General features: G+C 41.9%; 1 protein-coding gene across 8 annotated transcripts in view; it reads left to right on the top strand.

The window, feature by feature from the left end:
- HHAT (hedgehog acyltransferase) overlaps nucleotides 1–12,763 on the top strand; it is a 382,998-nt gene that overhangs the window by 26,325 nt on the left and 343,910 nt on the right. For 6 of the 8 annotated variants that reach the window (XM_011975810.1, XM_011975804.1, XM_011975809.1 and 3 more), the window contains one exon: nucleotides 11,666–11,733. The exons of the other annotated variants lie outside the window; for them this stretch is intronic. In XM_011975810.1, coding sequence (XP_011831200.1) covers nucleotides 11,666–11,733 — 68 coding nt within the window. The remainder of the gene's footprint in view (nucleotides 1–11,665; nucleotides 11,734–12,763) is intronic. 8 annotated transcript variants of the gene reach the window in all.

Genomic DNA, 12,763 nt, shown 5'->3' with positions numbered 1-12,763 from the left:
TTTTCATCTATCTAGTTAAGGAAGTTCCCCTCTATTCCTAGTTTCCTGAGAGCTTTTGTTATGAACGACTGTATTAGTTAGGGTTCTCCAGGGAAATAGAATCAACAGGCTACATATAGCTATAAAAGGAGATTTATTACAAGGAATTGGCCCACACAATTATAGAGGCTGGGAAGTTTCATGATCTTCTGTCTGCAAGCTGTAGACCTGCGAAAGCCAGTGGTGCCATTCAGTTCAAGTCCGAAGGCCTGAGAACTGGAGCAGCCTAGGATGTAAATCCCAGTCTGAGGGCAGGAGAAGATGAACCGAGATGATCTAGCTCAAGCAGTAGCCAGAAACAAGAGTGAATTCTTCCTTCCTCCTCCTTTTGTTCTATTTAGACCTTCAATGGATTGGATGGTGCCCACCCGCATTAAAGAGGGCAACCTACTGTATCTGATTCAAATGCTTAACTCCTCAAGAAACACCCTCACAGGCACCTAGAAATAGTGTTTAATCTGGGCATTCCCTGGCCTGGTCAAGTTGACACATAGCACTAACCAACACAATAGATGCTGGTTTTTGTCAAGTGCTCTTTCTGCATTTCTTGATCATTTTATTCTTCTTTAGCCTGTTGATGTGTTGGATTACTTTGATTTTTTGTGTTCTGTGAGATTTTGACTTTAATATACCTGGACTGGACTCAGCTGGCCTTTCTCCTGTTTCCTGTATTGTCAGCTGGGGCTGCAGTCATCTGGTGGCTCGATTGGGCTCACTCATCCAGGGTGGCTCACTCGCATGGCTGGCAGTTGGTGCTGGCTGTCAGCTGGGAGCTCAGCTGGGGACTGTCAAGTGGAGTACTATGGTTCTCTCTAAATGGCTTCATGTGGCTTACATTTCTTACATTTATAACGGGGCAGCTGGGTTCCAGCTGTTGCACGTGCCACCTGGGAAGTTATACAGGTCACTTCTGCCTCATTTATTGGTCAAAGCAAATCACAGGGCCAGTCCAGATTGAAGGGGAGGAAAGACTACACCTTTTTACAGGTGGAGCAGCATATGGAGGAAGAGAAGAGTCTGATGGCAGCCACCTCCTGGAGTTTCTCTTCTGTAATGGGTGTTATACTTCTTTACCCACATGAATCACTGAGGCTCAAAGGTATTACTTGTCCAAGGTCATATATCTAATAACTAATAGAGCTGAAGCTTAAACCTAGGACTCTACAACTCTACTTCTTATGTTGTGGTAGCTTCTGGGAATGGGGCAAGGGGTCCCTTTGTAGATAGTACAAAACTTTTCTGCACCTTAACCTGTCCAGATGCTGTCATGCTGTGCGTCATGCTGACCACTCCCTAGCCTGAAGCTTCCTAAATCCTTAATGCCTTTCCTTTTATTGTCAGTGCCGACATTCCCAAGAAATATATTCCTCAAATGCTTTTGCCAGTTTAGCTCACAGGAGCCAGATCCCCATGCCATGCTTAAGTATGTTTAACTGGTGCAGTGTTGAGCCTTCTTGGTTCCATATCTCACTTTCTAATTCAGGAAAAAGTGCTACTTACCCACATTGTAGAAGTGGGTCACTGGAAAAATTGTCTCTACTGTGAACTTTTTTAGGGCATTCGTGTCTGGAGCAAATGTGCTGCCTAGAATAGACTAGGGGCTCCAAGTGTATTTGTTAAGTGAAATGTCTCTGGTGGGCATCTGCATGGCTACTCTTCTTGGGCACAGAGCAGGCATCTCATTCACGGCTGTCTCTATCAGCAGTAGCAGGGTTGTCATGTGGTTGGGGACAGCAGACTGATTTTAACAGTTTTAGTCAAATGGAATCTCTCAGCAAATCCATAGCAGGGACTCAACAGAATACCCCTTCTTCCTTGCAACTCTACCAAAGTAGAGTATCTTGAAGTCACATGGAAATATTTGGGGTGGTGACAGTGATCTGCTATGCTGGCTGACCTCGCCCCTGGTGTCTGCAGTACTGTGGCTAATACACAGCTATTGCATTAGGTTGGTGCCTTATGGCTTAGTAGACATAAAACTTTTTATCTCTGTTTACTTTTTTTTTTTTTTGAGATAGAGTCTTGCTCTGTCACCCAAGCTGGAGTGCAGTGGCACAATCTCGGCTCACTGTAACTTCTGCCTCCTGGGTTCAAGTAATTCTCCTGTCTCAGCCTCCCTAGTAGCTGTGACTACAGGTGCATGCCACCACACCTGGCTAATTTTTGTATTTTTAGTGGAGACAGGGTTTCACCATGTTAGCCAGGCTGGTCTCAAATTCCTAACCTCAGGTAATCCACTCTTCCCAGCCTCTCTAAGTGCTGGGATTACAGGCATGAGCCACCACGCCCAGCCCCTCTCTGTTTACATTTAATGTGAAAATGCAATGTGCCATGCATCAGAAGGCTTGTGTGATAGGCCTTGAACGAATTGATGCCTCTGCCTAAAAGAATGCCATATATTTTTCTGGCCATATCAATTTAATGCAATATTCAGAATAAAAACTATTGAATTCCCATCATTGAAAATCCTGGTGATAGAAGGAATTCACCTGTTTTTTTTTTTTTTTTTTTTTTTTTTTTTAAAGAAAGCACCTGGGAGGGGAAGTCTTTGACTATTTCAGTTTACGACCTATTGGTTCTTATTTAAATGTTTTATTTCTTCTTGTACCCATTTTGACATTTTACAGCTTTCTAGGGATCTATATACTTTATGTAGGTTTTCAGTTTGATTAGTATATTGTGGCTCTTAACTTTTATTTAAAAATTTTTTTGTGGTTTCATTATTTTATATTTTATCTGCATCATCTTCACTCTCTTCATTTCCTCTTTCCATTTCTTCCTCCCTTCTATTTTTTTTTCTTTCATCAGCGGTGCCAGAAATCTTATTAATCTTTTCATCATTTGGCTTTATTTTCTCAGTCATTTCTTTTTGTTTTCTAACTCATTGATTTTTGCCCTTATCTCATTATTTCCTTCCTTATTGTTTCTTTAGGTTTGGTCTGTTCCTTTTTATTTCAGTGTCATGAGTTGAATGCTTATCTCATTTACTTTGTAAAGAATGTGTTTGGATTGTTGATTGTTTTTCTCAGAAGGATTTCTAGAAGAGGAATTATAGAGTAAAACCACACAACCATTTTTCAGGTGCTTAATAGATGTACCCAGGCTGCTCTCAGGAAGGCTGTGCCAATTCACACTTCCAAAGGAGGAGATCCATTTTTCTGTACTACTCCCAGCAAGTTGAATGCTCTTCAATCCATCTCAAGTGTATTTAGTATATGATGTGATATTTTTTCACAAATAGGTAACTAAACATTATGTCTTTTTTTTGAGATAGAGTCTTGCTCTGTTACCCAGCCTGGAGTACAGTGGCATGATCTCTACTCACTGTTGCCTCTGCCTCCTGGGTCCAAGCAATTCTCATGCCTCTGCTTCCCGAGTAGCTGGGATTACACGTGTGCACCACCACACCCTGCTAATTTTTGTATTTTTAGTAAAGACGGGTTTTCACCATGGTGGTCAGGCCGGTCTCAAACTCCTCGGCCTCCTAAAGTGCTGGGATTACTGGTGATTCTGATAATTATGATGGAATCTTGGTCATATACTGAATTCTTTTGTTAAAATTTAAAGTTTATTTTTATTTTTTATTTTACAAAAATAGAGACAAGATGTATGTTGCTGAGACTGGTTTCAAACTCCTGGACTCAAGCAATCTTCCTGCCTCTGCCTCCCAAAGTGCTGAGATTACAGACATGAGCCAGGTTGCCTGGCCTCACATATTAAATTATTATATTCTGTTTAATTGACTTCTCAATCAATTCTTACATCAATACTGTGCTGTTTTAATTATCTTTGATTTATAAAATGCTTAAGTATCTGGAGTAAGTTATTAGTCATTGGTTCTTTGTTTTCAGATCTTTCTTAGGCTATTCTTACTGGCTTATTCTTCCAGATATATATTTGAAATTGGCTATTTTCAAAAAATCATTAGGGTTTTAGTTAGAATTGTAATAAACTTATAAATTAGTTTGTAAATAATTGATATTTTTATAATGTGTCTTTCTATCCAATAATATATTTTTTTCTTTGCTTATTCAAAATCTTTAATCACTTCCCTTAATGAAGGTTTGTGGTCTTCTTCAAAATAGATCCTGCTGAAACTTAAGATTATTTCTGAGTCTTTTCCTTTCTCCTTTTGCGATTGGGATATTTTCCAAATTTCCTAGCTGATTATTTCTGATCTACACTAAAGGTATTTATTTTGGTTTATCTATTTTATATTTTAGCAATTTATTGAATTCTCTTCTGTTCCATTGGCTCATTTGATTTTCCTTGTTCTTGTATTTAGATAATACCATCTGCAGATGATGATGGTAGTTTTGCTTCATTTGTTTTTGCTTTGCTAGGACATCTAGAACAATACAACAGTTGAATGTTATCCTGTTTTAATTCTGACTTTAATGGAAATCTCTGTATAGTGAAAGCTTGAACAAGCTTTACTTGTTTTTAAAAACTCATGTTAAGGAATCCTAGCCCCTTTAAATTGGCAATAAGTGTTTAATTTTATTTGTTTTTAAAGTACCTATTCCTTTTTTGACCTATTGGTACATTTTAAAGTCATCAGTTTTCCAAAGGCAAAGCATACGAATTCAATCGTACTACAAACCTACCATGACCATGGTATTTTTAAACATACTTTTCCCCCTAGGGTTAAAAAAATATGGATTTCTAAGTGAGAGTGGTTGGCCTGTAATTTTGTTTTGTCTCATCCCCAATTTCAATCTTCATATTCTGTTAGCTTTATAAAACAACTGGAGATGATTCCATTTTAAAAAATATTATGGTACTGTTAAGGTAGTTTATGAAATGTCTGCATCAGTGTCTGATGTTATTCACTTCTAAGTATGCCTAGGCATGAAGTCTCTTTGGGAGTTTATTCATTGAAAACTTTTCAGTACTTTTCAGGGCTATTTGTATGCTTTCATTCTTAAGTCAGTTTGAACAATTCATATTTTTATATTTCATTATTATTATTTTTGAGACAGTGTCTCATTCTGTTGCTCAGGCTGGAGTGTAGTGGCTCGATCCTAGCTCACTGCAAACTCAAGCACCTGGGCTCAAGTGATCCTCCAACTTGAGCCTCCTAAGTAGCTAGGACTACAGGCACACATTACCACACTTGCACACTTGCTTGGCTATTTTTTTTTTTTTTGGTGATAGGATCTTTCTATGTTGCCCAGGCTAGTCTTGAACCCCTGGCCTCAAGCCAAATCCCAAAGTCCCGGGATTATAGGCATGAACCACTGTGCCTGGCCTGTGAAAATTATTTTCTAATGAAAAGCAGCTACCCTAGAACCTTCTGATTTTACAGAGACCAGGCACGTCTTCTTTTATGAAGTAGCTATGTTCCTGAAAAGTTGCATATTAATGACATTTTCATAAATGAAATTGTGTTTCCCATTGATTTGCATTTTCATGTCACAGGCTTTTTTTTTCATTTTTTAAATATTCAGTGATATATCTGTAGTTAATGTTTCTTTAAATACACTCTAGCACCAGGGAGCCCTCATATTTAAGGAGCCTTTGCTTTTTATGGTGCAAAGTATTTATTTGAATCACCACTCCCTATTTCTTTGTTTTTATATAGTTGTTCTTAAAGTGGGATACAGCTAGCATAGCTGAACACATTCACCTTCTACCTTTTGTTTATTTCTGTATAAACCTGTGGTTTTCATTGTTACTAAGCTCGATTTATGAATCAAGGATACAGAAGCTCATTTATAGATTAGTTCTTTCTTTTACGTTGTTCATGCAACGTGCTAACCTCTCATGGGGCATGGGCTTTTTTGGAAGTAATTTTTCCCACTGACTTTTGTGATTAGAGGAACTTATTTGGTTGCAAGATGATCAGTAACTCTGGAGAGCCCAGTCCAGGGTGGGAAAACAAAGGCCACTGGTCCTGTCCTTGAACAGGTGTCCTTGCTCTTAGAACCAGGTGAGCTGACTGAGTATGGCTGGGGCCACCAGGGGTCCTTCAGTTAACAAGACTTTGTGAAAAGACCCAAATGTACTTCTGTAGGAGCCGGGAACTGAACAGCCTGTCATGAAGCATTAACAGTGAGTGTTGTGGAACAGCCAAGGCTCCAAACATTCTGTTTGGTGATGCTTCACATTATATTTGACTGTGGTTTCCATTGTTACCTCTGGCCAGAGTCTTAGGAAACAGTTGAATCACTGTCTTCGTATTGGAATGGATCCCAAGTCTTATAGCCTATCCCTTCCTTCTTGCACTGGCATTTTCCTCCTGGGTTGACACTGGTCCTTCAGGTAGGTGTTGGGGTTCAGGAGCACTACCTCAAAACGTGGCATCTTGGCATTTGAGAAAACAGCAGAAGCGGGAAAGTTACTCCCAACCTTTCTCCCCTGAAGCAGGTCATAAAACCCTCATCTGAGAGGTGCCTTCTCTATACACAAAGGAAGGGAACATCCTTATCTCAGAAGATGAAGGATCACACAGAAGAAATAGGTCTTGCTAAGTTCCCCTCAGTTTATTGCCATTAGAACATACTCATTTTGTCCAAATCTATTTCTCCACGACTGTCCAATCTTCATCAAACCTAGCATTAAAATACACAAATTTAGCCATTTCTTTGGGTCTTCATTTCCTTACGAAGACTCCTGTATCATGTAAAACTTACATTAAATACATTTGTATGCTCTTCTCTTGTTAATGTGCCTTTTGTTACAGGGGCCTCAGTCATGAACCTACGAAAGTTAGAGGAAAAATATTTTTTTATCCTCACATAGGGGGAGTGTTGGCTTCCAGATAATCTGCTTTCTTAAGACTTCTAGTAAGCCTCCCACAATGACATGGGGCAGAGACTGGGCTGGGGGGCATTTGCGGGCAAGCCCTAGTATTAGACTCCACAGCTCCTCATTCCTTCTGCTCCCCATCTGGTGCTCCATGTCAGACCCCACACACTGAACATGCATAGAGCTTATGGCTCACTCTTGGCTTGAGGGTTTCCATTTCAGTCCAGGCTGCTTCTCCTTCTCCCAGAAGCTGTAAAGTTTCCCATGCAAATTGCACACCTGGTGGTCTGCCCCTGCAGACTCAGAATTTCTCAGGTGAGTGGCAGATGAGCAGCCCTATTTGGGAGTTTTGAAGGACATTTATGCAGTGTCTCCTTTTACATCCATTGGCATATATGATTTGCTTTCCCTTGGGTTATTTTTAAATCACTTTTTTATTCCTCAAGTGGAAATTGGAAGAGGAAAGAAGGAGCCCCTAGGCCTCCAGAGTGTCATGAAAAGCCACCCCCTTTCTGTAGGATAATCTGCAGATGAATATTTGAGAGTTGCTTACCACTAAATTCTCGCATCATCAGAAGCCCATCTTTTCTGTGCCGCCCTTCCTATTCTCAATGACTACCACAGGCTGTTGTACTCGTGGCTTCCTGGAGAAATAATCAGTAGGAGCTGATTGGAGTTTTGCCAATGCGTAGAAACAGCGGGGCATGTGCGCCATGACTGGGTGTGCTGCTCCCAGTGGCTTGTGTCTTGTGTCAGACTAGGGTGTGTGTGTGTATGTGTTTTCTTCTCTTTCTGATTATTGCCCTCTTACTACACCCACCCCAGAATTAATTTCCCATCAAAATGCTGAGAGTGAAAAAGGGGTAGGTTAGTTAGAGGTTTTAAGTAAATGGTTTACCACCACAGCTCATTGACAGCGATTAAAATGCAAATCCTCTCACTCAGTAGGTAGGATGGAGCTTTGATGTATCCTTTTGTGGAAGGCAAGAATCAACAGCTGACGTGGTAATCAGGACTCATCAGCAGAAATTGCTTCATTTCTATGCTCTCAGGCAGTTTTGTGAAGCACTGAATTTGGGGAAATAGAAGCAGGGCACTGGAAGAAAGCGGGCTCTGCCAGTCAGTCCTGTGTGATGGGGAGAGAATTCCCAGGCACAGAAGGCTTCTTTTCTGTTTGTGGCGGCCTCTTGCTTGACTGTGTTTGACTTAGGATAAAAACTCCAGTTCTACTCAAAGAACGAAGGTCCGAGGTCCCTCCCTAAGAATAAAACTGCTTGTGCAAAAATTATAAATGTAACTGCCTTTGTAGGACTAACAGATTAGTCATAAGATTAGAAATGAAGCTTAGGAGTTATGCAGCTGGAGGCCACAAGATTCTAAACCATCCCAATTGCTCCTAGGTAAAACTATCACGATTGTAAAACCTAAGATTGGTGCTTGAGATATTTTGCAGACCCTGTACTGGAGGGATCAGCTGGTGCCACCCAGATCGATGAACTGGCTCATCTGATCTTGTGGCTCCCACTCAAGAATCGACTTAGCACAGCAGGACAGCTTTGACTCCTTATGATTTCATCTCCGACCTGACCAATCAGCCCTGGCCCTCTACCTGCCAAATTATCCTTTAAAAAAAAAAAACAAAAACCAGTCTCACGAGGTCAGGAGTTCGAGACCAGCCTGACCAACATGGTGAAACCCCATCTCTACTAAAAATACAAAAATTAGTCAGGCATAGTGGCGCACACCTGTAATCCCAGCTACTCGAGAGTCTGAGTCAGGAGAATCGCTTGCACCCAGGAGGCGGAGGTTGCAGTGAGCCGAGATTGCACCACTGTACTCCAACCTGGGCGACAGAGCGAGACTTCTTCTGGGGCGGGGCTGGGGGAAATTTTCAGGAGACTGATTTCAGTAATAATAAAACTCTCATCTGCCATTTAGGCAGCTCTGTGTGAATTAAATTTCTCTATTACAATTCCTCTGTCTTGATAAATCTGCTGTGTCTGGGCAGCGGGCCAAATGAACCCAAAGGGCGGTTACCAGAAGATATAATCAGAAATTCTGAGGGTTACTGCAACTTGCGGAAAAATGTCCTGCCGCAGGTTCTCCTGTATCAACTACATTCTGCAGCTGGGGTTTTCAGCTAACTTAAGACAATGTGAAGACAGTGAGTTCCAAATGGGTCATGAATGGATTTAACTTAGAATTTAAAATTTATGTCAGGGAGCATTTGTGTCAAGAAATGAGACAAAGGTGATATATATGAATTCTCCAAAACATGAGGAAAGATTTTTTTTTTTTATATGAAATTTCACTCTTGTGCCCAGGCTGGAGGGCAATGGTATGATCTCGGCTCACTGGAACCTCTGCCTCCTGGCTTCAAGCGACTCTCCTGCCTCAGCCTCCCAAGTAGCGGTGATTACAGGCACCTACCACCACACCCAGCTAATTTTGTATTTTAGTAGAGATGGGGTTTCTCCATGTTGGCCAGGCTGGTCTTGAACTCCCAACCTCAGGTGATCTGCCTGCCTTGGCCTCCCAAAGTACTGGGATTACAGGCTTGAGCCACTGCGCCTGGTCAAGGACGGATTTTTGGTCTAGAGCTATGCTGTCCAGTACTGTAGTCATGGGCCACATCTGGATAGGGAGCATTTGAAATGTGGCCAGGTCAAACTGAGGTGTGCTATAAAGATGACATGTAAATAGGATTTTAAAGAATTAGAAAAAGGGAATGTAAAATAACTCATATCACTGTTTAATATTGATTTCATATTGAAATACAATTTATATTGGAGTAAATAATATAGTAAAATTAACTTGACTTTTTTTTTTTTCTTTTTTAACTTTGTGGCTATTAGAAACTTTAAATTTTTAAGTGTGGCTCATGTTCTATTTCTATTGGGCAGCACTAGGCAAGATTTCATCATCATTCTCCAGTCTGCATAGGGCTCCTTGCTCCCACTAGAGGGAGGTATGTTCCAGCCTCAGGAACTCTGAGGCTAGCGTGTAAATAAATGCCACTGCTTTTGAGTGAACTCTTAAAAAAGAAGCACCAAAAAAAAAGCTTAAGTTTTCGCTTTGTTTTAATCCCGTGTAACTCTGATGTTTCTAAAGGTTGCAGTTTGTGTGAAAGTGAAGCCAAAACAGAAGAGGGAAGAGGCAGAAAGTTTTTCTACTCTCTTTGCCCTAATGAATTCAGAGGTTTCTGTTACTTCTTTGTTGGATCACAGTAACTTGTCATTTGTTTGCCAATTGTTCCCTTGGACTTGAGTCTGTGTGTCTGTGTGCAGTGCAACACTCAAATAGGTGCGTGCACACACGCATACACAATGTCGTCTTGCATACAGCTGTCACAGAGAGGACCAGTGCCCTACTGTAATCACACACCTCCATGGCACACCCAGATCACTTGGAGTGCACTGTAGCTGGGGCTCCTGGAGGTGTGCCATGTGTACCCAGCGCCGGTGTGCAAGCCCCTCCCTTGTGTATTGTTCCTAAATGTTGCCTGCGGTCTGATGCTTCGCTTGCTGTTTGCATCTAGTGTGTGTGAATCTGCCCCTTGATCCTACTCTGAACCCAGCATCATTTCATGATTATGTTTTAGTGTCAGCACTCTCCTGGGTTTCCTTCTGGGTAGCTCCTTTTTGGTTTCTTGTGGTTTTTATACTTTTGTTGATCTGATAAGCATTAATATTTCCCCATTCTTGTCTAGGTACTCTTTGTCCTTTTTTGGGGGGGGAATCTCAGTCATTCTGGTGGCTTTGTGCCACCCTTATACTGAGAACTCGTAAGTCTTTATCTCCAGTGTAGAGCATTCCTTTGAGCTCCACCCACACCCATGCAGCTGCCTACAGGACATCGCACCTCAGCATCAGCCCCCACAGCATTCCTTCCTGCATCAATTCACTCATCAGCACTATCGTCGTTTCTTATTCTGTGTTTGTCTATCTTCCCCAGTCAACAGGAAGCCCCAGGAAGACAAAAGCCACACCAGTCTGGCTGCATTTCATTCCTAGTATCTTGTACTGTGTCTGGTTATTGTACATCCTCAAGGAGTGTTTGCAGATATTATTTTATCTTTTGTTTCAAATCAACTGTATTGTTTACTTATATACATGCTCATTACCATTATATGACTATTTTATTATATTTTGTTAGCATTATATCATAGTGGATCCAATCACCATATTTTGTGGCAAGTCTGTGTCAAAATTTCTTTCTTTTTGTTTCTTTCTTTCTTCTTTTTTTTTTTTTTTTTTTGAGATGGAGTCTTGCTTTTGTTGCCTAGGCTAGAATACAATGGTGCAATCTTGGCTCACTGCAACCTCTGCCTCCCGGTTCCAGCGATTCTCCTGCCTTAGTCTCCTGAGTAACTGGGATTACAGGTGCCTGCCACCACACCTGGCTAATTTTTGTATTTTTAATAGAGGTGGTGTTTCACCATGTTGGTCAGGCTGGTCTCGAACAGCTGAACTCGTGATCCGCCCTCCTCATTCTCCCAAAGTGCTGGGATTACAGGCGTGAGCCACCATGCCTGGCCCAAAATTTCTAACAGCATGTGCACGTGGGCCATTTGCAGTAACCCTTCCCATATTTTCCTGTGTTGGAAACTCTTCTCCCTTGCTCTCTCCTTTTGTGACCCTTATTACAAGCCAAATTTCCATCAGTGGCTCTACGTATTTCCAGGAACTTAGGTCACAGAACACTGGAAAGCAGGGTCAAGCAGTGTGGTATGTTTCCGTGCCTGCAGCTTAGTCCACTGGCTGCTTTTCCAGGACATAGTCCAATTCCTTTAGTGCTTCAGCTCTTCAGCCAACCCAATTTTGTTTAGATTTGTGACTAACGAAGACTTTTTTTGTTGTTGGTTTGTTTTGGTCAGAACATGAAGAGGAGCTGGACCAGGAATTTGAGCTGGAGACTGACACTTTATTTGGAGGATTAAAGAAGGTACAAAGTGGATGAATAAAAAATCTCAGTTTTCAAACCTGGTTTCAATATTTCACATCACGTTTGTATTTGGAGTCGATCCAGGTATCGTATTCAGCAACAATCTGGAATGAGGCGTCCTTTCTGCTGTAAAGGTGTGAGTGTGCTGTGTTGGGGAAGGCATTCCCAGGGTCTGTATCTTCTTGTCCCCTGTTCTCTTCTGAAGATACCAGAAATGTGATTAACCTTATCAGTTAGGACAGTTTTCACTTTTGGAAAGCTCAGAAACTTCCTTCTTGACCTAGCCAGATCCATCAGAATCACATGTGGCCCCTGGACACTCCTACACCGACCGTTGGCAGCTGCAGAAACATCTTCCTTCTGGCCTCTGAGTGTCCCTGGCTGTTCACGCTGCTGCACAGCGTGCTGGGAATTCACATTCCTCCTCCCTCTGGTGGTGCGGTGCCAGGGTGCTGGCTCGCTTGTCTTCAGCAGCAGCTCATTTTGTATTTTGTCTACTTTGGTAGCAGGCAGAGTGGCCACTGTTCTTTCACATACCCACGTCTTTCTAGATGTGACCAGTAGCACGTCTGTGCTAGAGTATATATTCTGGGTAGGGTACCACACCCTTCTCTTCCAATTGAGAGATGCCTGACTACTTTTTTCTCCCACCAGAACCCCTGTCCTTTTGAGGCTGGAGTTCTTCTCATTCTTCTCCATTCAGTTTCTTAGGGCCCCATTTCAGTTACGACTTAGACCGTGGAGGGTCCAGGGCCCAGCTCATGGTGTGGGCTTCGGGTCAAGGCTGATTATGGGCTGCATATTTGTTTTTCTAAGTATTTTTATATGTTTTTAAAATGTTATGGCCGGGCGCGGTGGCTCAAGCCTGTAATCCCAGCACTTTGGGAGGCCGAGATGGGCGAATCACGAGGTCAGGAGATCGAGACCATCCTGGCGAACACAGTGAAACCCCATCTCTACTAAAAAAATACAAAAAAAACTAGCCGGGCGACGTGGCGGGCGCCTGTAGTCCCAGCTACTTGGGAGGCTG

The sequence above is a fragment of the Mandrillus leucophaeus genome, unplaced genomic scaffold (assembly GCF_000951045.1).
Source record: "Mandrillus leucophaeus isolate KB7577 unplaced genomic scaffold, Mleu.le_1.0 Scaffold159, whole genome shotgun sequence".
Taxonomy (NCBI): domain Eukaryota; kingdom Metazoa; phylum Chordata; class Mammalia; order Primates; family Cercopithecidae; genus Mandrillus; species Mandrillus leucophaeus.
The sequence above is the reverse complement of the archived record's forward strand: the minus strand, read 5'-3'. Positions and strand labels throughout refer to the sequence as shown.